General features: G+C 38.5%; 1 protein-coding gene across 3 annotated transcripts in view; it reads right to left on the reverse strand.

Annotated features, from left to right (window-relative positions):
* Nucleotides 1-11022: 11022 nt before the first annotated feature.
* LOC115609443 (cytochrome b5 reductase 4) overlaps nucleotides 11023-25960 on the reverse strand; it is a 49056-nt gene continuing 34118 nt past the window's right edge. For 2 of the 3 annotated variants that reach the window (XM_030489699.1, XM_030489698.1), the window contains 5 exons: nucleotides 20893-21045; nucleotides 20129-20279; nucleotides 15403-15489; nucleotides 13845-14009; nucleotides 11023-12866 (listed from right to left, as the gene is read on the reverse strand). In XM_030489699.1, the coding sequence (XP_030345559.1) occupies nucleotides 12812-12866; nucleotides 13845-14009; nucleotides 15403-15489; nucleotides 20129-20279; nucleotides 20893-21045 (611 nt within the window). In that variant the 3' untranslated portion in view covers nucleotides 11023-12811. The remainder of the gene's footprint in view (nucleotides 12867-13844; nucleotides 14010-15402; nucleotides 15490-20128; nucleotides 20280-20892; nucleotides 21046-25960) is intronic. The other variant, XM_030489700.1, reaches the window with a different exon arrangement.

Raw genomic sequence — 25960 nt, forward strand, 5'->3', positions numbered from 1 at the left:
TTGGTTAACATGCAGGGTGGCCCCTGCTACACAACTGATCAACTTATCAACATAGATGTTTGTAAATAGTTAATAGATATTACTCCCACAGAAAGAGTAATGTAAGAACAAGAAGAGACTTTCCTGCATAGTTAAGACATTTAAGAGATGCTTTGTCTGTACTGAAGACAATCAGTAGCAATGCATCATGCATATTCTGGAGTGTTCACAAAAGACTGGGTTTCAAGAACTAAGCAGAACCAGTTTTGAGAGCCTCACCTGGTGCAGCTGACAATGGTGCTGCAAAGCCCATTTCAACAGAGGTTCCTGTCACCATGAAGTCAGCATCTGACTCTCCTGGTTGGGAGATCTGATTCACTAATGTGAGCCAAATTCCCACTAAATTACATTTCCTTCTTTAACAAAAACTATGAGTATCTGAACAAACCCAGATAGATACTTTGCTCTTCTCTTTGCGTCAGCCTTGATATTCATCTCACTCCTCTTGGTGACCTGAATCAACTCAAGGTGGTAAACAATTTATCCAGAAGAAGAAACAGATGAAAAAACGCAGAGTTTAAGGAGCTTGAGGTGCTTCACTGAGAAGTTGTCCACAGTTCGCAGAAGAGGCTGTAGGGTACACCAGCACTCTTTTCCTCAGCACCCAACTATGGGCTCAGCACAGCCACACAAGTGAACACAGGCAGGCACTCCCCTGCTGCAGCTAACTGCTAGGGGTTCCCACTAATGTTCAGCTTTGCTTTCACCTCATTAAAGGTGCACATGATTTATCCTGCACTGTTTTATCAAGGGAAAATGGTTCAGCTGAATCCAGTCACTTCACTGACAAGGCTTTCACCCTCCTCCCCGCCCCCCCACCATTTGTAATAGATAAATATAGTTTCATATGAACTAACACATTGCTTTCCAGATATGTTATTTGACTATTACCATCTCTGCGAGCTTTCACTTGTAATATCACCCAATCCTGGTCTATTAAGATTTCCTTTTATAAGCCCCTGTCCACAGACATAAACAGTACCTACATTTTATTACTTTCAGCAAAGAGAAAATTACTTGAATTTGAATGTTTTGGGTTTTGGCGGGTTTTTTTTTTTCATTTCCCTAAAGAATACTTCTCTACCTTCTTTTAACTCCTTCTACCTCTAAAACCATCAAATATGGTACACAGATTTAATCTGATTTGCAGGTATATGAAAAAGAGTAAACAAACCAGGCACAGCACTGAGTATCTCTGCAACTTGAAATGATAAGAACTACTCCATTTTAATGAATATAATTTTTCCTATGTAGATTAGCTAACATACCATAAATAAAGTGATGGTATGGAAAAACTGCTGTATAGTCAAGTATCCAAATTTACAAACTTTGTGCAGTAATCCAATACTGCAGGCAAAGTTGCTTGGTATTTATTTACAAAAACACACATATGGCCACAACACTAAAATGGCTGTATGCTTCAAGAGAAAAATCAGCTGCTGCTGCTGTCATCTTTAATGCAATATTAAAGGTTGAGTGAATACAAATGTAAAAAAATACGATAAACAGAGGAGGTGCATGGTCTTGATGTGCTGGGTGGGTTATGCTCCTCAGCAACAGAATCCGCACAAAACTGAACTATGGGTTAACAGGAATTGTAACCATGAAAAAGAAAGTTTGCACACACATTCATAGACTCAAAGGATATTTGGGTGTGAAGCAACCTCGGGAAGTCTGGACTTCAGACCAGGCTGCTCAGGGGTGTATCCAGTCAGGTTTGGAAAGCCCCCGAGAGCAGAGACTGCACCACCTCTTCAGCAGGCTCTTCCAGCCAAAGTTTCCACAGAATCCTATTCAAGCAGTGTGCTGGAAGCATTCTTCTGAAGATCTAAAGTACTTTATTTCTCTGGCATGTTTTATAAGTCACAGAAGCTGCTCTGCAATATGCCTTTGTAAACACCAGCTCACACAGGAACACAGAACAGTTGCAGGAATGTGCCTGTTTGATCACATCATCAGCAATAAAGGTTAATTACAAGAGAAAACCAGACTGTCAGCAGCTCACTTTAACAGCTACATAAGGCTATGATGCTGCCTAATGCAAACAGGCAGGCACAAACATCACTGCCTTAAAAAACACCATTTTCACTTGTTAATAGAAATTAACTTGATTTTAGATGTTCAGCCTGATGTCTATCAGTTCAGGGATTTAACACAAAATTTAGAATCTGCAACAAGTCTTTCAAGTATTAGAGTAAGTAAAACTTGAAGTTGCACTTCAGCCACTTTTAACAAACAGTACACGTAGATTAGAAAGTTGAAACAATGTCAAATGGACGTTTGTTGCTAAGCTACTCGTGCAAATCAAGTTGTGAGTAAAAACAGATCTATTAAAAACTTCAAAGGAAATCAGAGGCTTTTAAAAGTGTTACAATTCATCCTAAATTACATCTTTTAAATCCTCAAAGTGCCTGAAGTTTTGAAAGCCTATCTTGGGGGAAACGAGCAACTCTGCTTGTCTCACCAGAAAGTCCACTTTGGAACTTGGAAATGAGAGTCCCTCCACTTAACTCTACTGTAGATGTCAAATTATGACTGCTCTCAACTACATACTTGGGCGTAATGTGGATTTCAATTGTTGCAAAATGATGCTTAAATAGGCATTTTCTCAATTGGAAATGTAGAATACCATTCTTAAAGGCACCCTCCTGAAGTGGTCTAGAAGGAATCACTATAGAGATATCAGCCTTGACAAGGTCAAAGCAATGAAAACTGTAGGTGGAACCAAAACATTTGGGGACTACTCTCGTTTTTGCAAATGCAGCTCAAAGAGCCACATTACAGGTCCATCTGCAAGAGAAGAGTGAGAGAGGGGAAATGCACCAGTCTTCTACAACAGCATTTTATGAGATAGAGAGTTCATATAAATAGTTTGTTTCTGAAAATTCCCATCCAAATTGTTATTTAATGTGCCGATTTTGTGGGTGTCACTTCCATAGGTCTGTGTGGTGGGTTTATGTTTTAGTTTGTTTTTGGCTGGTTGGGTTTTCAAACTCCAAAATCAGGATGCAGCAGTCTGATGTAAAAGGCAAAAGATTTATTTCCAAGACACTGATAATATACCTTCTTATGAGGGAGGAGAAGAAACTGTTTATTTCATTTGCATGCAATACGGAGCCACGGATGTTAAACAGCCAGTGGCACATAGAGTTTATGACTCTCTTTTAAAAATAAGGTGGGTGTTGCACAGTTTTATAATGCAAGATTTTTTCTCGAAAAGCAGCCAAGAGTTAGTACGACTAAAGATACACCTACATGGAGGTTTCTGTGGCTTCCACCCCTCCCAGATCAATTTCGCTCAGAAAAAACATGCATGGGAGGAGACATAGAACAAATTTTTCCACCTTACTATGTAATGAATCTCCAACAGAAGAATCGGAACAACTGATGCAGTGAAATAATAAACACTGCGTAAACAAAACATTAGAATGTGTTTTTTTGGTTAATGAGGACCTACTAAATGATTACATGCTTCAAATTCCTTATATTTAACTGTGTGGTTTTATTAAGGGCGCTTTTCTATAAACAATTATCTCTTAATGAACACACAAACATCTCCTTGAGCAGCAGCAGAGAAATTATCAACTACACCACATCACGTTGTCTCCTCTGACCTTGTTTTAATCAGTGTTTAAGCATGTAAGAATTCCAGAACTCAACCAAATATATTTGCAATTGGATTTTCCTATAAACAAAAGTCTTCCTCACATTTACCAAAGGCAAAAAAACCCAAGCAGTTGAGTTTTTTAAAATACAACTGGCAAATAACTGTTAAAATTTATCATCCTTTTTTACTATCAGCAGCATGCAGCAGCTAGCTATAAAGCAGTCTTACTCATGGATCACTGTGTATAATTGGGATTTCAATCTGTATGTCTTCAACAACAAAATGCAATATAAACACTGAAATAACTATTGTATTTTTCATGTTTCTCATATGTGGAGAAACTTAAATATTTTATGAATAGTCTCTCTGCAGACTTACTAATATACTGTACTCAAGTATACTTCAAGCTACCATTTTAATTACACAAAATATATGTATCTATAGCTGTATATGTATCAAATTACATGAGTTTATCCAAAATATGTTCCAAACAAAGAGCTGTGAGACTGCAGATATCCCTTTTTCCCCATGAACGATTTTCCATACAAGTTCCCCATTTGACCCTGACAACACAGTAATTAAGCCAGTGCCTTTTGAAAAATGTTTCCAATTTCCTTTTTGAAAACTAAAAAAAAAAAGTTTGTTTCTTGGTGAACTACCACGCAGAGGTGCAGAGAGCATCAATTCAAGAGAGTGTTTATCTGATATTAACCAGGAAATAGGAGAATATTCTGATGTCATCTTCTACTTTTATTTCCCAGGAAAGCATAGCTCTTTCGTGGTCAATCTCTGCACAGCACATGAAAGCCTATTCTCTCTCTCCTCTTCCCATCCAATACCTCTGAATCTGTAGCTCAGCTTCAAAAGAAGCTGAGTAATGTATCATTTTGCTGAGCACAAACTTACTGTAGAAGTCATTTTAACCAACTGAAAGCTTATGGGAAGAGCCACTCAATTTCAACAAGGCAATTGAGCCAATGCTAAAGAACTAAAAATTGTACTAGTACAGGACAAAACACTCCACAATTTTCCAGGAAATTAATATGTTGCATCCCCAGAAAATTCTTAGTGAAAGTTCTTAGTGAAAATTCTTAAAATCTTACACCATAGGCTGACAGTCTGCCAGGGAAACATCAAGTATTGGATATATGCTTTTTTTTCCTTTTTTCAATTTCCCAAAAGTACTGATCTCTTGCTCTGTTACAAAAAACCCCACACATTATAACCATCAGAAGTTACAAAATAACCTTAGGTACTTGTTGAGAACTAGGTGGCACCACAATACAACTGTAGTTCAAACATATTAAAAAAACAAGTTAAAAACCAACAAAAGAAACTAAGTTACCCACCCTAATTGATTATAATTTGTAACAGTCAAAATACCAAAGAATACTAGTTCTGTATTACTTAACACAGGCTATTTCACAAGCCTGTCTGACCTTATGAAGTTCAACAAGGCCAAGTGCAAGGTCCTGCACCTGGGTGAGGGCAATCCCAAGCACAACAACAGGCTGGACAGATAAGGGATTGAGGGCAGCCCTGAGGAGAAGGACTTGGGGTGTTGATTGATGAGAAGCTCAACTTGAATGAACCAGCAGCGTGTGCTCGCAGCCCAGGAAGCCAACTGTATCCTGGGCTGCTTCCAAAGGACTGTGACCAGCAGGTCAAGGGAGGTGATTCTCCCCTCTACTCTGCTGTTGTGAGACCCCACCTGCAGTACTGTGTCCAGCTCTGGGGACCACAACACAAGAGGGATGTGGACCTGCCGGAGCAAGTCCAGAGGAGCACCTCTCTTGTGAAGGCAAGTTATCAACATCTCAAAAGAAAGCAGAAACACTCACTATTTAACGCTCAACATGATGCACCTCCGGTTCATCAGCCTTTTTTTTTTTCTCCTCCAGTGCAATGGGATCTCCACAGCACACTGGTCCAAATGATAACTTCATTATCTGATTCATGGACAATCTCATGCAGGAATTGCCAGGTTCTCCCCTTTACTAGGCCACATTTACATACTCAATTTTTACTATGAACAGAAAGACTTCTGAATTCAGTGCTTGACAGTGACTGAATGAATGAATCAGAAACTAACTACCAAAAGCAACCATCCAAGAGATTTCAAAGGTAAAACATTTGCATTTTGAGACCTCCAAGGATTTCTCTTTTACATGTTACAGTCTTTTGCTCCACATCAACAACATCAGCTCTCAGTATTACTCAGTTTTTGATTATTAATATTTCCATTAAAAATACAGTTTCAACAGGCTATGGAAATGGGTTCCTCTCTTCCCTGTGGACAGCAGCAGCCCAAGATCGAGGAAGCTTACTCCAACTCCATAAAGATCTGACCTGGAAGAACCACCACAGCAAAATACATCTGCACTCAACGTCTTGTTGGACTTGCAAGGGCAGCTACCAATTCGATTGCTTTCCTTGCTTCACATACAAGGTATTTTAAGATCCACATGACTTACAACACTGAACACAACTGATCATGCCAGGGTCTCCCTTGCTTCAGGATGATGGTCCTGAAGTCTCCAAGGGCACAAATTCCTTCAAGCTGCAACTGTAAACAGCAACTACCAATAGTACACCAGATTGAAAACAAACTTTAGGGGATGCACATTAACTGAAGACTTCACAAGCTTTTATGCCTGCTCTGAAGTAGTCCCACATTCATTATCACTACATGGACTGCAGGAAGCCTTTGAGAAGTCATCACCTATTGACAAATATGGCCTATGTCCTAAAGCAAAGGATAAAGTCATTGATACACTGTGTCACAATAGCTGCTTACACAGATTACTTTGTTCTTATGGATAAAGGCAGATAAGGACAATCAAAGTACAAGGGGTAGGATATACGCAAAGTAACCTGTTAAAACCAAAAAGCCTGAGAAGGAGGCAATTAATGAAATTCTTTTACACAGGAGATCATCTCATCAGATCTTGGTTGATGAGAACACAAGAAATTCCTCAGTACCCAAAGGAAGATGTAAGGTTTAGTCTTTAATACCAAAACGTAACTTTCTAAGTCACCACAATAATTCTGCATTTGTGACAGGAAAAATAATAAAAATACAGTGAGGTTTTTGTTGCTGTTTTGTTGTTTTGTTTTGTTTTGTTTTTTTTCCAGCATAGCACTGATATTTCTGCTCAGCAGAAAAGAAACCTGTTCAGAGCTTCGTAGTACACATCTCCACAAATAATGCATTGCAAAATTATAACTGAAAACATTCAGATCCTTTTAGGTGACAAAATGATGACACTACCACCGTCTTTTGTGAAATAATTTGCTATCTAGGGCAAAAACTGACAACCAGATCCTTTTCTAACTTCGAGTTCAATAAATGAGAGGGCACTGTAGAGCTGACAGCTCAGTTTAGCATTGCCAGTCACTGTCAGATAGCAATTCTGTCACCGAAAGTCGAGAGAATAAAACTCCTTAATACCAATGTAGCATTAAGAAGTGGGCATTATTTATTACGGTGCCGGATGCACGGGGGATTGCTCCGCCTAGTGTGCATGCTGATTTTTACAGGTTTCTTGCTTATAAGCATTCATCTCATACATATTGTAATTTCTTCCCAGAACTAATTAACATGGGTTCCTACCCACTAGAGCATTTTGGGTGAGGGTCCCAAGGTGGTCATACCTTTGTTGACCTTCGGCTGAACTTCCCTCATTGTCTTCCTTTTATGGTCTTAGGTTGGCTTCTCTTCTGACTTTGTGAGGAATGGTTCCCAGTTCAGTGAGCTGGATAGGCAAAGAATGTTCTTCACCCTTTGTCTTGTTCCTTCTTGCCTTCTTGACATATGTATGGTTTTGTTTAGTTAAAGTTCAACTTGGTGGTTTGCTTCAGCTAACAAGCAGTAAAACATCTATCATTTCCCCCCTTTTGAAACTTTTCAAGGCCTTTGAGCCATTTGATGTTTCAACTTTAGTTTTGTCAATAGCAACATATACTCCTGCTAGATTTTGTGTCATGATTTTCTTAATACATCCTACAGCAATCCCAATTAATATAATGCTTACAATAATTACAATTATTGTTTGCAACAAGCTAGTAAGACAACCAGTATGCAAAAATCCGAGCCCATGTAGTATTTTGTTTAGCCAAGTGGCTTTCTCAAATTTTAGTCAAATTGGTAGATAAGATTTCCCATGGAATTGGATTTCCTGCTTTGGTTGGCACAGGTAAACAAGCAGTTAAAGAGGATACATTTTGCATTTTCCCAAACCCTTGAACTAGCTGTAAAATTAGATTGTCTTTAAAGCAAGCTTCTAAAGTTACACATAGGGATCTTAAACTTCAGTTGCCAAGGTCCTGTAGTTTCCACTTATCCTGGGATGGTTCTGAACTCCAAGCCTTCACATAGACAGAGCCTCCAGGCAGATGACGATGAGCAGGAGTGTCGAGGGTCAATGGCTCAGAAAGTATGACATATTCATTTTTTAATTTGGTTTTTTTCAACTGGTTTAAAACTTGTCCTAAAGAAATCAAATATTCATTAATTTCCTGCTTTCCTGTTTGTTCCATCGAACCCGGGAAGGTAGATATCTGATAGGGCTTACCAAACATAAGTTTGTATGGACTAATTTTTAAGTTAGTCCTGGGTTGTACCCATGCCCTAAAAGTAGGGCCAATGGTAGTGCCGGAGGTCACTTTAGACATGTTCCTTGGAAAATTTTACTTATTTGCTTCTTTAGAGTTTGATTCATTCTTTCTACTTTTCCACTGGATTGCAGTTGCCAGAGTACATGTAAATCCCAATGTGTTCCCAAAATTTTACGTAATTGTTGGAGTATTTCTGCTACAAAATGGGGTCCTCTGAGGACATTCCTACTGGTACGTCAAATCTAGGAATGATTTCTTTCAATAATGTTTTAGTTACTTCCCTTGTTTTGTTGGTGTGACAGGGAAAAGCTTCGGGCCACCTCAAAAAAAGTGTTTATCAATACCAATAAATACCTGTGCCCCTGCTGGTGAGGTAATTCTGAAAGATCTATTTGCCAGTAATCTCCTCGAGAATTTCCCTTTTCTGTCACACCTGGGGGTGGGCATCTTGTACTTAAAGGATTATTTTTCAAGCATACTGAACATCTTTCAGTAACTAATTTTACTATTTTTGTCATCCTTTTACTAATCACCTGAGGTTTTCAACTATTTAACATAGACTCTATTCCCCAATGCGTCTGTTGGTGTTTTATCTTTGACTATTTGTGTCATTAATGGTGCAGGTATTATTACCTGATTTTGTGGAGTTATGAACCAGCCTTGACCATTTTCTTTTTCCTTTAAAAGCATTGCTGACATTTGGTATCGAAATAATATTTTCTGGAATTAAAGCTAGGATGCTTTGTGCAGCCTCTTTTGCCATTTTATTCGCCAATTTGTTCCCTTGATGAACTGGTGAAAACCCCTGTTGGTGTGCTTGATAATGCATTAACAGTGACCTCCTTGGGCTTTTTAATGGCTTCCAAGAGTTTCAAAATTTCTTATTTGTGTTTTATTGACGATCCTTGTGCTGATAACAACCCCTTTTCTTTTCAAATAGCGCCATGTGCATGTATTACACTGAATGTGTATTTTGAATCAGTCCAGATTCTTTTCCTTCCATCATTTCCAGTGCCTGTTGGAGAGCAATCAGTTCTGCTTTTTGGGCAGATGTATTTACAGGCAACAGTTTAGCTTCAATTACCTTTGTGGTAGTTACTATAGTGTACCCTGCTTTTTGTTTTCTTTCCTGGACAAAACTGGTACCATCCGTGAAAAGTTCACAAACAGGATTTTCCAGTAGTTCATTGTGCATGTCAGGACGACTTGAATATACCTGTTCAACAGCCAGTAAACAATCATGGATCAATGGTTCCTCCTTTCATTCCTCGGTGGCCAGGAATAAGGCTGGGTTAACTGCTGAAGTTATCTTCAGTTCTACATCATTTTGTTACATCAAGACCACCTGATATTTTGACATTTGATTAGGAGAAAACCCATGCCCCCCTTTTTTCTCTAAAAGAGAGCTGACTGCATGGGGTACATCTTCAGTCCCATAGTCAGTTTTCTGGCTTCCTGAATTAACAGTACAGTTGCTGCAACTGCTCCTAAGCAACTGGGCCACCCCTGGCTTACTTGATCTAATTGCTTAGAGAAATAACTCACAGGTCTTTTTTTCCAGTGACTTTTTGGGTCAAAACTCCCAATGCCAGATGCTGTCTTTCATGCACAAAGAGTTCAAAAGGTTTTGTTAAATCTGGAGTCCTAAGGCAGGTGTGGACATCAGGGCTAGTTTTAATTTTCAGAACGCATGTTCTCCTTCTGGGGTCCAAATCAAAGAAGATCCTTCTGAGACCTCCTTTAAAAGTTCATATAAGAGTTTGACCAGTAGGCCGTAATTTGAGATCCATAGCCTGCACCACCCAGCCATTCCTAAGAATGCACCCAGGTCTCTGGCTCTTGCAGGCTGGGGGGCTTGGCAAATGGCCTCTCTTCAATCTTTGCCCAGCTTCCGCTGCCCTGGTATTATTTCAAACCCCAGGTAGGTAACTTCTTGTGGGCCTTTTGTCGAGGTACTTTATATCCTCCTTGGCCCAAAAAATTTAAAAGGTTAATGTTAGTTCCACACATTTCTCATTAGTTTCCGTTGCCAACAAAACGTCATCTACACACTGCAAGACCAACCCTTCTGGATTATCTTTCTTCTTCTAATTCTTTCACCAGTTGGTTTCCAAAAATTGTTGGACTATTCTTGAAACCTTCAGGTAGAACAGTCCAGGTAAGTTGGGGTCTTACGACCAATTTGAAGGTTTTCCCACTCGAAAGTGAAAATGGTTTCGCTTTGCTGATCGAGAGGTATGTAAAAGAAGGCATCCTTTAGACCTCTTACTGTAAACCACTGATGATTTTCTGTGAGGGTTGTTAGTAAAGTGTAAGGATTGTCAACAACAGGGTGGATATCCTGAACTATTTGATTAATAGCCTGCAAATCTTGCACTCATCTATACTCGTTTGTTCCAGTTTTTTTAACAGGCAGGACAGGAGTGTTGTGCTCTGACTCACATTCTATTAACAACCCAAATTTCTCAAAATTTTCTATCAAATCCTCTATTCCTTTTCTCGCCTCTAATTTTAAAGGGTACTGTTTCTGTCTTACAGGTCTCCATCCAGGTTTTAGGGTAACAGGTTGAGCTTGTTGGAAACGTCCTGGAGTTCCACTGGCCCAAACCAGGGGTGTTACTGCATTTTCTACTTCTTCTAGTACTCCTTCAAGATTTTCTGGTTCTGGTTTTCCCTGCAACCTAAAAGTCCTTGGCTCAATGGCTTTAGTCTCTGGTACCAATAATTGTACTTCTTTCCCTTTATAATTTGAGCACCCAATTTACTTAACAGGTCTCTTCCCAAGAGGGGTATTGGGCATTCAGGCATATATAAAAACTGATGAGTTAACCATTGCTTGCCAAATTTAAAATTAATGAGGTTAAAGAAAGTCTGTTTTTCCAGTTTCCCAGTTGTACCCACAACGTTTACAGTTTCTTTGCTTAGAGTACCTTGCATAGTAATTATAACTGAAAATGAAGACCCTGTATCTAATAAAAAATAGACCTTTTCTTTCTCCAGTTCCAATGTAACCAGAGGTTCAGCTGAGGTCTGTTCCCCTGATCCTCCTCATTGTTCATTTAAGGAAAGTTTTAATGCTCCCTCCCCAGACGGTCTTTGAGGGCATTCTCTCTTCCAGTGTACATACTGGCCCTCACTGATTGCTATATTGTACTAATTTTGCCTTGGTTAAAGGATCCTCTCCCATTTGCTTTCAGTGTTTCAATATATATTTCAAGGGAGATTTTGGGATATCCTCCCATGGTTTAGACCCACTTGTCCCCATTTCTTAGAACTCCTCAGGACACCACAAATTATTCTTGTATCAGTTACACCACCAACAGATTAAATTGTTTATTACCTCAATAGTAGGACCTGGTGAATTCCTTTTTCCAATATAACAGTCACAGTAAGACAAGTCTTCTCCTATCAATTTCACCTTTTTGAAGGGTATTATTAAAACATTTTTTCATAAATGCTGAAGTATTAATGCCACAACTGCAAGTCTGGCTACATAGGAGGAGGAAATAGCCATTCAACACAATAGGAGGATGTAAACAGTACTAGATGTCATGCAAAACAATGCCTCCAGACATTACCAGCAATATCTAGAAGGGGGGTAGCTGGTTTGCTGCTGTTTTCTCCAAACTATTATTAGACAGCAGATTAATGCCTCATGATAACATACTTATAATAATGGAGTAAAAAAGCCCAAATTCAAATAACCTCATTTAATACTACTGCAATGTGTAAAATATTTTCAATACTTCTATGGTCCTTACACTGGTATCTGCAGGCCATAAACTGTCAAGTTTTTACCCTCAGAATGTCTCATGACAGCAGATGCCTGGTATCAGTGAGGCCACACAGAAAGTTTTGTGTGAGACCATGACTCTGTCCCTCCGTTCCGTTCTGAGTTCTCAGCTGGTGTCCTAAGCTAGGGCAAACCTTTCTATATAATATTATAAATGAAAAATACAAAAAATTTACAAAAATGCATGATGTAAATTTTTTTTTTTTTTTTTATTATTTGATGTAAATTTTATACTTTACCAAAGGTACTTCTATTCTTTGCTTACAAAGCCAAAAATGTATCTGGATCACTTGCAAGTCAAATAGAGATATCAGATGAAAAAGAACATTTTTCAATGACCGGTTACCTGAGTTACAGTGCAATATTTAATTTCAGACAGTATTGCTCTTAAGACTTTTTACAGTAAGAAATAATAAGCTTTTTCAATTCAAAACTGAAATCAGTGCTTCTAATATATTTAAGAAATCTCATGAACCAAACGCATGAAATATCTTACATAATGTATACTATACATTTTTGCTTGCCTCTTTAATAAATTAATACCCTGGATGACTTAAGTATTAGCAAAAATATTTACAAAAACAAGATAAAACACATTATAAAATTTTTTCGAAGATACATTACTTCTGAGAAACAGTTTGGTACCAAGAGTGAGATTTCAAGTCTTACAAAATTGCTTTTCACTTATTTAAATTCATGAAGGTAAATAAATAAGATTGAATTATACAAACAAACATTAATGTCCTCATATGGGTTTATGCAGTGAAAGGGTGCACCTCTTCTTGGGAGTACCCAAGATCCTTCAGATATCTGAAAGTCAGAAATCAAGTTGGTAATATTAATACTTGGAGCCCGAAACCCACCACAGACATAGCTGAACCTTAACTTCAGCACCGCTATCTTGCTTTTATTCAGACATGCACAATGGAGTTTACCTTTGCAAATACATTTAGAAAACAAGTCATGCCCAGGAGCTCCTATATACTATATGATCTTTTAGGATACTGAAAAGAAAAAAACCTAAAAATAAATACAGGTATCATTTGCATTATCTCAGATTTCTGAAGAGGTAGCATAATTATTGGCCAATTCCACCCTCCATTAGATCCATGCACCTGACTTCAGTAGGGCTGCAGAAATGCAAGTGATGTCTATATTGGTTCAATATTTTGAAGCTGGGCAAGAAACAGTTAGAGGGCTTTTTATCTTCAAATATACGGCATATAAAATAAAGAAAATATTAGGTACAGATGTAAATAAATGAATTAAAAAAAAAAAAAGAGAAGGGTTTGTGATAGAACAACTGCTTTGAATTTTACTTTTTATAACTCAATTTGTCAAGCCAACACCAATATCAAAAGCTGATTTCCTGTTACATCAACTTTGCTATGAACATATAATTAAAAGCAGCATTTAAAACCTTGGGGAAAAAAGGTTATTGTTAAAGAGATGCTCTTAGAAAGTTTTGGGCAACTTACTAGAGCTCATGAAATTTACATATTGCTGATATTTACTTAGCTACACACTAAATAAGCTCCTCAAGTATGATGCCAAGTGGTTTTTTTCTTTTAATTTTAAAACAAACAAAAAGTAAAAAAAAAGCAGGGAAAAAAAACCCCTCACCAACACACAAAACCAAAAAACTACCCCCAAACCACCAGTTTTCTTTCAAAGCAGAAAACATAAGGCCGTTATTGAAAGCGTACCAAGGAAGAAACACTATAGCTGGTTAGATGATCAGATTTTTAAAACTTCCTCCTTCTCTAGTTCATCATTTAAAATACTCACTGCACTCCTTGCTCTGTAAAAGGTGTTGGACCACAGATGCAGATGAGCACTTTGGAGTCTTTTCTGCTTCTTTTCACAAACTCAGAGAGAAGAGATGAAGAAATCATCCCCTGTTTACCCACCCAGTCCTTTTTCGGTTGTGAGAGAATGAATTGAATCTCAAACCTGGTAAGCAGAAGAATATTTCATAAATATCTCACCTGATTAGAAATCTGTTACACAAAAAACTAGTGACTGAGACTGGTGTTTCCTACGATTACTTTCCTGTTCTGCTCAGCTCCCATTGCACAGCATTGGATCTCACAGACATTTAGTTATTGCTACTGATCAAGCCAATCAAATCACCTCCAGTACTGTGTATTTAATTATTTAATGCAATTTTTCGATCTTAAAAATTTTAGCTGCATATTTCACTTTACAAAGAAAAACAGCTGGTACCAACTGATACGAAGGCACAGATTTTACTGTTCTGTTATTCACTTATACAAATGTTGGTGTAGGCTCAATGTACAAGTAATGAAATAAGAACACTTCGCCCAACTTCTGAAAACGTCAATACAATTTCATTCATGAGGAAATACTATAACTGGTTTCAAAAACTCACTAACAGTAGTTATTGAGTAAAAAACAAGCACTCGTGTATCTGAGGCTCCTACTGAAAGGGAGAAAGGTTTTTTACTGTAAATTTGCACAATGTCTAGACTATGAAGTTTTGAATACGCCAGACATCAGCAGATTATGAAATAACATTGATTTTTCACTTCAATGTTGTGAAGGAACAAGTGAAATGAATTTGCTCATAAAATTTCAGATAACAATTAAGTGAACATAAACAGAATGTACTTCTATCATGTGAAATCTAGGCAGTGACAATTTATCTAGGGATAAAAGCGAGAGTACTGAAATTAAAAGGCAACCTGATATTCCTATTTCTCCTGACAAGAGCTATGGCCTGCTAAACTAAGTTGACATTACATGTGCAGTAGTGCATTTTAATCTGCAATTACATTCTAATGGAGGAAAAAAATGCAACAATTAAACAGAAAGTTTAAATGAAAGTAACTGGCCTCATTTAAACTGTGAATTTCTAGACAAACATTTTCTCAACTACGTGACACCAAAGAGACTTTTCAAGACTTCTTGAAATTCAGAATGTTGCTCCTAGGAGTACACTATCCTTCTCTAGCACTCCTGTACTTCTCTTTGCATATCTGATTTTTTTATTGTTAAGGCTAATTTTCTTCACCTTCAAAAACCTTCTCAGACAGACCTAAAGATCATCTCATCTAACGTCGTCTCCAACAAACATCTATTAAACATTGTCAAATCAAATCGCTGTCTATGGGACTTATAGATCCTAACGACATTGCCTGCTGCTATGCATCTGCAACCAGTGTAAGCACATCTTACACCCCCCAGGTCTCATTAAATTCTTAGCTAAGTTTCCAGAGTCAGAATCTGTCTTTGTACCAAAGCTGTACAGTTAGTCTAAAGCCCAAGACTTGCCCTCCTATACACTAACATGGTACAAATAGTTTTCCTGAGGACTTTTAAATACCTTTGATCTTTAAGAGCTAATTGCTCTAGCTGATTTCTCCAAAGTATGTCATCTTCTGTTCTGTTGAAGAAGATTAGCTTCACTGTCCTTAAAAAAATAAAAAATTAACAAAAATTAACTGCTGATTGTTTCTCTGTTTGAAACACGTTAAAGAATCAGAACTTACTGCATTATACAGAAGCCTTTTACTTACATTTTCTGTTTGTTTGTTTGCAACTCTGCAATCCTCAGATCTTTTTGCCACTAACCCTGTATAGTTCATTTGCTGTACCTGAAAGTCTGTTGGACTTATGACCTGTCTTCTAAATGTCATAGCCCTGTCTGTGGTTGCAACCTTGTCATAGCCCTGTCTGTGGTTGCAACCTCTAGTTCAGGAACTGCTGCTCCAAGAAAAATAAAGTCTCTAGACGTTACTAAGACCTGACTGAAATGACAGTATAGCTTGTCAAGTTTTATCTAGTGGTTTCTCAATATTGTTTGGGCATTACAATTAGTCGCCGGTATATGAACCCTGCCCACCTTTTTAATATTACATTCACCAGCTTCTACAGGTGAAACTGGAATTTCAAGGTTATGTCAGTATTAATTTCATACAGATGGAATCTAAATACATAAGAGAAAACTAACTGTAAGACCGAACTATAGCTCTGTACCAGGTTATCTTATTCCTACTTTGTTTGCTGATTTATAAAATCTATTTACCTGAAAGTTACTGTTTACAAGCATATTTGAGTGGAAAAAAAAAACAGTCATTCAAAGCCCTGTGGGATGCAGCTCAGGAACTGCTTGCATTTAACAGCATGTCGTCTGTCTTGTATCAGTTGTCCCCAGGGTACTAAGTCTGTCATTAGCAATAAATAAGTAAGGTTTGTGTGGCTCCATCAAAATGTAGATTCTGTTTTGTAAAGTCAGTCTTTTTGTGTTTTACCTCCACTACAGCATAAGAATCTGAAGCGATAATAGCACTGACCTTATTAACAGAGCATATATTTTTTATTTTCATATGGGTACCTGTCAGTTAAGCCTGCTGGTCCTACATGCCACACAGCCCTGCAGTTCCAGTTCCATAACATGGCACTCCACTACCCAGTGCCCCTTTTCCATGTAGGCAACCTTGCTTCTAAGGGACTAGGGCTAGAGACAGTATGTTTATATGATGCTACACTCAAATGACTAATTCTCATCATCTCCCTCCTCCTCCATACCTTGCAGAAAGCCGTCTTTCACGCATGCACATCATGAATGCTAAGGCTTCTGCAGAGAGTTCATGATCTCTAGCTGCAATTTTATAGCCTCTATTCTCCCAGTCAGAAGATATATTTTTCTGACTTCTAACTTTTTCCCCTTTTGCAGTTTGGTAGCACTTCAAGATACCAAGAAATCTCTTACAAACTACATTAGATGCCAGAGAACAGAGATCATCTTCTGCTTAGGAAAAGCATGTTTGTTTTCTGCTGCCAAAATGTAAAACTGAGGTATGACTGTTGTATATAATACACATCATCAGTAGTGTTATCGAGAGAAAGATGTTCCAGACATGTTACAACTTAAAATAAGTTACAACGTACGAGCTTTGGAAAACTTACCTGGTATAGAACAAAACAGCCCCAAATCAGTTATGCTGCATCTTTAAATAACTAAAATCATCTTATTCAGAAACTAGCATGTGCCAAAAGTCTAAGTTCCTCATGTGTTTCCCAGGGCCCACTTCCACAAAAACATGGAAAATAAAGCTCTCTTCAAGAACGTAGTGTTGTCAAAGCTGGCACAGTACACCACAGCACCGAGTGTTACTCAGGTAGGGAATAAAGTCAATAAAATGTGCAAAGGAAAGCCATGCATTTTGTTCATGGGGCACCAAAGGAGAAAAATTGGTTACTTGGAGAATAATGCTTTGAGACACCCTTATTGATACTCCCCAGCGTAGATAAATATGTCTGCCGCAGTACTGCTCAGTACTCAGCACTATGAAGAGAACAGAAAATCCCAAAACTTTGAATGAAGTGACAACAGTTTTGCTAGAAATGAGGGAGAAAAGAGGTAAAAAGAAGAGGTGGAGATTTAGATATGGTCCCCACCTGTACAGAACAGCTGGTTGAGAGAATGATGACAGAAGTTAGGTAACAAATGAAAAACTTCATCAGCCCTTTGGAAGAAATAGGGAGAATCTAACATACTGGAAACTACTTCAAGGGATGTAGATTTCAATAAGCTCAAAAAAACAGTGTGCAAAGTCTTGTAGGACACTATATTAAAAGTGAATAGGAGAACAGAGTGGTAATTTATAAAGGAAAAAAACAGCACTGAGGACTGATATTCTTTTAAAACTAATACTTTGGCCACATACAATTTGGTCTGTAAGAGAAGAAGAAAGGCTGAAAGAAGAGCATTATGACTTTGCACACGAAAGGATACTGCAGACAGGAAGAGAACAAACTGGTTTCCACTTTTACCATCAGCAAGAAATAACAGACTTCAAAGACAATAGGAAGACTTTGGCTAGACAGCAAGAATAGAAATCCAATGATCCAAGCCTGTTACATGCTGCACAGCAAATGCTGCTTAGGGAAGTTGCGGCTTCTCCAGCATTTGCTGTGCAGCCCCAGAGGTTCAGCAGTGCTCACCCAGCACTACAGAGGTCACTTTTGCACCCTCAGGTGACAAGTCAGTCATTATTCAAATCCCTTCTCAACTTTCTGCAATTCACATTCTAGTGTGTGCAATCCAAGTTTATGGCAATCATTACTTTTCACAGTAAGACAATTTAATGCAAATTATATTTATATTGTTTATATATACATGTAACTCATGTATATAAATAGTATTTAAGAACACACACACACATATTAAAGACAATCTTGTAATATTTTCCCAAAAGAGAAAATGAGGGTTAAAGAGCAAACATAAGGCCAAGAAACTAAGTTGCCTAGAGAAGTCAGAGAAACAAAGCTTTAAGTATCTGCATATAAACAGAACCTGTACCAGATCAAGTTATTCCAGTGCCTAACAAGCCTCCAGGGCAAGAAGGAAAAATTTATTTACTTCGACTAGTAAGAAAACAGACATTGCTGCATCCCAATCTGTAAGCATTAAGTTCCCATAAGAAATTGTGCTGAAGAGAGTTAAAATCAGCCACTCCAGTCATCTTTCAAGGACAGAGTAGATGATACAAACACTGTGCAGTAGTAGTTTTTAATACGTTATCATTCTGTTTATTCTAGTTATTGACAAAGTGTCAAGATTTGCATCTTTTATTTTGCTCCCCTTAGCTTTGTTTTCATATCTTCCCTCAAAAAGGAAGAAAAACCAATAAAATTATTCCAAATTCACTTAGTAGTGCTTCCCAAGCATTTTGTCAGATGACAGATTTACTTTTTGGATTCACAGAGCCAGCCAGCCACTTGTTACTCGCTACTGACAATACAGGCTGCTTTGGAAGAGCCAAACAGTATGCAGTCTTGCTGCTTACAAAATAGGATTATATGTAATTGCTGAACAATAAACAATACAAGAATAATGCCTGAGTTTAGACTTTCTTCTAGAAACAAATTTCTGCAGTACGTCATCCTTTTTAGCTTTATTATGAAAATAAGTGTCCAAATAATCTCTCTATGCTGTTTCAAAATGTGCTTCATAAAGGTACATAATGAACCAAAACATCCTGTGCTTATATTGACTAGAACTCAGTATCAGAAATTAATCTCCATTACAAGAGTCCAAATTCAAAGCTACAGGAAAACAGTAGCAAGTCTATTGAACTGTCCTCTGCAACAGTTTTAAAGGTTTTAAGCTTTAACAGCTTAAATCTAGTTAAGTTGTATTTTTCATTTTTATAGTCTCCCGAATTACAATAGTTGACATTGACAAAAATGTAATCTGCCAAGAAATTATACAAGGTGTGATTCTAGAGGAATATTTTTCTAAAAGCAATGCAAGTACACCTTACCTCTATCAAAGTATGCCCCTAAAGTAACTCTTCGCATTTTCTTTTGAAATTGAGCTATTGTATACTCTCTCTCTTAAACTTGTAAATGGACAATCAGATCAAGCAGAAGTAGTAGTTCTGGGATTCTGAAGGACATTAGGGGTCAAAACAACCTGTTCACTTGACTAAGGACAAGTAATACTTCTTCTGCAGATTTTACAAGTAGACTTCAGAACACATATGCAATACACACCTTTTTATGCATTCTAATATACTTCATGCTATGCTTACATAAACTGTACTTTTGTAAAAGCTGGAACTCATCTGGTAAAAATGTATTACAGTCGCTTGGCAGGGAAAAAGAATATAAAAGTACGTTAGCTATTCTAATAGATTAAAGAGAAGCCCTAGCTAAACAGTTGTAAATCACCTCAGTCCAAAAAACAGTATCTACACTGAAATATGTCAATACTAAAAAAAGCACTCAAATGCAGAGCTGGTTAAAAAAAAAAAAGCAAAACAAAACCCCTCAGAGTGAGCTCATTTGTATCACAACTAAAATCTAAAATATAAATCACTCCATTTTGTTGATGGTAGCCAAGAATCAAGTAAGTCTAAGTTGCCTAAGACTCTGACAGACTCTTCCCAAAGCATGCCAGCTTTTGGCATAAGCTGAAGAAAAATGGTTGCAAATCACTTTATTTTGTTAATTGGTTTATTAACACTGAGGCTTGCCCACTATGTTTCATCCTTCTTTTGGATTACTCTAGCTTGGGGTTAAACCGTAAGAAGCGTACATACCGGAGGCAACTAACTTCAGTCAGCGCAAAATTCAGCAGTTTAACCATTGGTGTGAAGCCTGTGCCTGCTGCCAGTAAAAAGAGATCTTCTGAAGTTTGAACCTGTGACTTCTTGAAGCTACCTTCAGGATTGCTGACAGAAATACAGTCTCCTTTATTTAAAAAAAAAAAAAAAAGGTAAACATTAATGAGAAGAAAACAAGTGAATTAGTATTCTGGGGTTTTTTGAGGCCATTTCATATTGTCTTTATCTTTGCAATATTAGGGTTCCTTTCAGAAAGGTACTGTACATTTTACACAAGGATCAAGGATTCTTGTTAAGAGATATTCAATTAAAACGTCTTGATGCATTTTACACTATATGGGTACATAAACATTTGTGTAATCAGTGTTAAAAATCTACCTCGATATCTGACATGGAAAAGGAAGTACATCTTTAGTCTCATAAAAGAGACCTAGCTTTCTTTATTTGAAAGTACAAATAATTTTTCTATAGAGTATATACAATCAAAGTGATCAACTATAATGTATGATACAGTTGACATATCTGAACAGTTAAACATGAACATATTTGGATGATCAGACAGGAGAGCTTTATGTAATGGACAGCTAGTTACAGTATGGGCATAGAAAATACGATTTTAAAAAAGTTATAAATATGTCCTGATGTATAAGGTAAACAATAAGAACAATCCAATACCAAGACAGGAAACTGGAAAGATAAAGCCAAAAAACAAACACAAAAACACCCCAGGATATACTTACCAATTTGTAGATGGTCAAGTGCCTGTGTGAACAGTCCACAGGAATAAATTTTAATCATTAAATATATATGTGCACTATCATGGCAAGATGGTTCTTTGAAATCCAGTGGCAAAAAAGGCAATACAGGTGTGTATGGTTTTACTACCTCTGTCCCTAGACAGAAGACAAAAAGATAGCTGAAATAATATAAAAAGTACTCTACACTCAGCAAACTTATTGCAAGAAAATACCAAAATAAACAAACAGCAAACAAGTAATCTGTATATCCCATCAAAATAACACCATCACATGCTTTTATGCAAGTATATTATTTTCCACAGCACCAGTTCTTATTACAGTAGCCTTCCACTCCTAAATAAAATCTTCAGGCCACTGTACAGTATGTTATTTCTACACTACTTAGCAATTCAAAACACTGGAAGAAAAGGCTTAGTCATCCCAAAGAACATGAAAATCTAAACATTTGCATTTAATTGCAAGTAGCACTGCTTGATTTTTTCTAAAGTGAAATAGGAGATTCTTAGCACTGCATGATTATATTTTCTTTCACTATCATTTCAAGAAGCTATTTGTATAATGATTGAAAGAAAGTTTGCAACAGTTGGACACCAGAATTAGGTAGGGAGGAGGAGGTGCACAAAACAGTCCACAATTAAAGTGTATTTAAAAATACTTCTGAGAAATCTCTCTACCATGTATAGTGCAATGCCAGGACAGAGTGGAAAAATGGGGAAAATCAGAGATCACCCCACTCCCCAAAAGTTATAACATAACACTAGGGAAATCTTAGGGTAAAATGCAGCTGCTCCTTTCAGCATGGAATGCTGTTGGCATGCACGGAATCTCCCCTAAGAGAGTTCCCCAGGCAACTCTGCAACCTTGGCATATGCTAAGAGGAACCGAACGGAGGGTGAAGCGGAGTGAAGGCCCCGCGGCCAGGCTCTGTTGTACTCCCTGCAGGAGCGGGAACTTGAAAGCACCATGTACTGATAAACTGCAGAGCGGCTGCCAAACAAGCAAACTAGATTTGTCTGCTTAAAAGCAAAGCGAGAGGATTTTATACCCATCAGTAACAAAGTGTGTGTGACTGGAGTCACTCAAGCTCCATAGGCACAGAGATAAAAAAAATTGTAATTTGTGTTACTGTGAAAAGGCCTGAACAGATAATGGGCCTCCTACAAGGTCAGGAGACCTGGGAACAACACTGATTTATGAGACTTGATAGCGGGAGAGAAGGCTCTGGCCTTGTGTAGGCGGATTAAGAAAACAGGACTGACGAACCTCTAATCAGGAATGACTATCCTTGAAGTCCGGTACATCCTGACAACACATGGTCATCATCAAAATATGGCTTCACATGTCAGCAAAACATAATTAGGGTGTCCTTTAGATGAACTATCCTCATTATACTCTCATTATAATACTAAAAATCACACTCACAGGTCAAAAAGATCCCTCCCCAGGTCCAAGACCCTTCCCTCAGCATGCGCAGTACGAAAATCCATGATGCAACCGTATGCAAACTAGGTGGCCAATCCGTACATGGTGGGAGGGTTATGGGGAGTTACTAACCTGAATTAAATTGTATAAATATGCAAAATCAGGAAAGGAAAAGTTAGGAAAGACTCCATTGTAACTGCTGGGATCGGTTGACGGGCTGAAACTGCCTTCTCCCCCCATAGGGACGCCTGCTGGGTAAGAACTATACTCTACATACTTCTAATAATTAACTTTATCTGGCTTTTGTATATGTTATTTCACACTTGTTCTTGCAGTTAGTGTACTGCCAACAGCATCTTCAAACCTTAATCTGTCACAAACTTCTATATTAAAAATTCTCAGCTGAGATCTACTTTTGTGAGTTTCTGGAAACTTGAATAATTTACTCAATGGGTGCATCTGGTACCATGAATCCCTGAACAGGACAGCTGAATCACCCTCCGATACAGCGTGCTGTCCAGTGGAGCACCTTCAGAGGGCTCTGACAGGCTAATTGTGACAGAATATTGGTATACTTGGCAGGATTGCCATGGAAAAGCTACTGCAAGAACAGAAATGCACCCCTTCCCAGGCTGGGAACGAGCGTGCTCAAAATTTCTGGAATGCAATTTTAAGAGCCTGTTTATCTCGTGCACAGAAAGAAGCTAAAGATGTCCCTGCTCCCAAACGAATTGCTGATGTAGAATATTTAACTCTAAAATCAGAAAATGAGGTATTGAAGTCATCATTAAATTCTGAAAAGGAGACAGGAATAAAACTGGGTATCCGAGTTAATGAACTTACAACTGAAAATAATCATCTTAAGACTGAGGTTGACCGCCTTAAAACTCTGCTCGCTTTAACTGAAGGCAGAGAGAAGCAGTTGTCGGATGATGAAACTCGCACTACTGTGCGTCCAATTCCCTGGTCACCAATGGAATTAGTGGAATTACAGGAAAAATATTCAAGGCAACCAGGAGAATCTGAAGTTGAGTATGTGTGGCGAGTTTCCCTTACGGGGGGGGACCGAATTTTGTTGAGTGAAGAGGAAGCAGAAGGCTACTGGGGACCGGGAGTGTTTCTAACTACCACGGCAGGCAATCACAATTATTCCCTGACTGCACGGGCTGCATACTGGGCAGGCAGTAAAAATCCACGAGAAAGAGGAGAGCCGCTGATAATTAATACCACCGACTTCTCTGACTTTGCTGTGTCAGTGCAGAAAGCAGCATGCATACAAGCGATTTATGAGAGAGATGTGACAAGAAAATCCCCAATGTTAGCTCCTATTGACCCAGCACGGTTAACTCTTCTCATTTGTGGACTCCCAGACTCCCTTAAAATGCATGCAGCAAACACCCAAGACCGCATAAAAGAAGCCCGAGCTTGTAATAAGGGCAGCCATGATAGCCAGAGTACTGGGCAAGATCCAGTTCACATTATCACTTGGAGTGAATTTGTACAGGAGATTGTATCGTACGGACGCCAAATGGGATGGGTCAGTGCAACTACGACCCCCCATTCCCTCGATTCTAGTCAGCGAGTCCGTCAGATAAGTACTCCAAAGCCAAAATTCCAGGAGAGATCCAAATTTGAGAAGGAACGGTATCACTGGTGGAGAAAAGCCATAGAATTAGGGGTACCCCGACAGTGGTTACACGGTGCTTCCACCAGTGACATCCGCATGTTAGTTCAATCTTTACATAAAAGAGGTAACTTGGGTGGAGAAAGCCTATCAGTTAAAAAAACACTGCCTCACAAAGAAAGTGCACCCTTTACACCAGAGCATGGTTTCATCGATCTGGCAGAACCCTCAACAAAAAACACGAAAGCTCGGGTGGGGCAGCGAGCCACCCTGCCTGGCAGGTGTTAACAGTGCCACGTCTCTCCGGTCAACACGTTCAACCCACTACTGCAATCCCTGCTGGACCCCGGAAAATACTGGTAGAATTCCCCAAATGCCAACACTAATGAAATTGCAGAAATTCCTGGTGTAAAGCTTAGCCAATGTAAAACTAAATGCAAAGGAATTGAGACAAAAGACTGCCCCACTGCAAAATCACACTTTAATGACCGGGGAACAAAAACTAACTAATACTGAGGCGTTGATTAGCACAGCACATGATGATACTTTAGGTGTTGATGTGTTGTATGGGCAAACCTGGAAACTCCCAGATGGAGTGGTGTGGAGTTTCAGCTGCAGTAATGGGGAATGGTTAAATGTTGATCCTGAGGAAACTGTCATGGCTAAACTGTACTAATTCAGCCACATCTATTCCTTTACCCTCCTCAAAAGTTATCAACATCCAACAATGCCTGTTGCCAGCAGCTGCTCAGGGAGGAACTGACGGGGTGGTAACAGATTTAGAACAGAGAGACATTCTCACACATTTGCCTTACAATTCCCCTGTATGGCCAGCGAAGAAAAAAATGGGCAGTGACAACTTACGGTGCACTACAGGCAGCTAAATGCTAATACTGCACCCTTAGCTGCCACTGTACCAATGTTGAATTAATAACAGAGATTCAAGGATCATCCCGTACCTGGATGGTGACACTAGATGTAAAGGATATGATTTTTATGGTTCCTTAACAGGATCAAGACAAAGCTCAATTTGTTTTCATGTGGAAAGGAGTATGATACAGCTTTAATAGGTTACCCTAAGCTTATGAACATTCACTTACTATTGCTCAAAATGCATTTGCAGATGTTCTGTTGACATTCCCACTACCACCAGGGGTTACAACCTATTAATACATTGATGACATTAGTACACTGATGGGGGGAGAAAATCCAGAAAATGTTAACACTGTCATGAAAGGACTTCAGGAAAAATTGACGGATTTGGGCCTGCACATTCCCGAATCAAAATGTCAAAGACTGGCACAAGAAGTAAAATTCTTAGGACCATGGTGGGTCAGAGGTGCCGCTTCTGTTCCCCCGAATACTCTGAGGCAATTGAGTAGCATGGAAGTGCAGCAAATTCTGGGAACTTTGAGGTATTGGCAAAAACATATTCCAGGGTTTTCTATTATCGCCCGACCCCTCTATAATTTGCTCAAAAAGGGGAAAGCATGGGAATGGACTGAACAACATGCAAATACACTGGAGTTGCTGATAAATGACTTAAGGTTGTTCCAACAGCTGGAACCCGTACATCCAACTGATCCTATTCATGTGGAGTATGGTTTCAGCGAGCATGGCTCTCATTATAACTTGTGGCAGACAGACCAGGTGGCCCAGAGAGACCATGAGAGTTTTGTTCCAGTTCTTTTATTTATACTGAAACAAGATATTCAGATCTTGAGAAAGGACTATTGTCCTTGGTACAAGCAGTACAACAGGTAGAAAAGAACAAAACAAATTGTGATCATATGAGGACCCTTCCGTCTTTTGGAGTTCGTCCATAGGGGTATGATGCCACCTGCCGGCATTGACCAGAAACCCACAGTCCCGAAGCAGTATTCCTATTGGGAGTCCTAGAATAGAATCATAGAATCAACTAGGTTGGAAAAGACCTTTAAGATCATCAAGTCCAACACTTACTTCAGGACTGCCAAAACCACCACTAAACCATATCACTGAGGG

This window comes from Strigops habroptila, chromosome 6 (assembly GCF_004027225.2).
Source record: "Strigops habroptila isolate Jane chromosome 6, bStrHab1.2.pri, whole genome shotgun sequence".
Lineage (NCBI taxonomy): Eukaryota > Metazoa > Chordata > Aves > Psittaciformes > Psittacidae > Strigops > Strigops habroptila.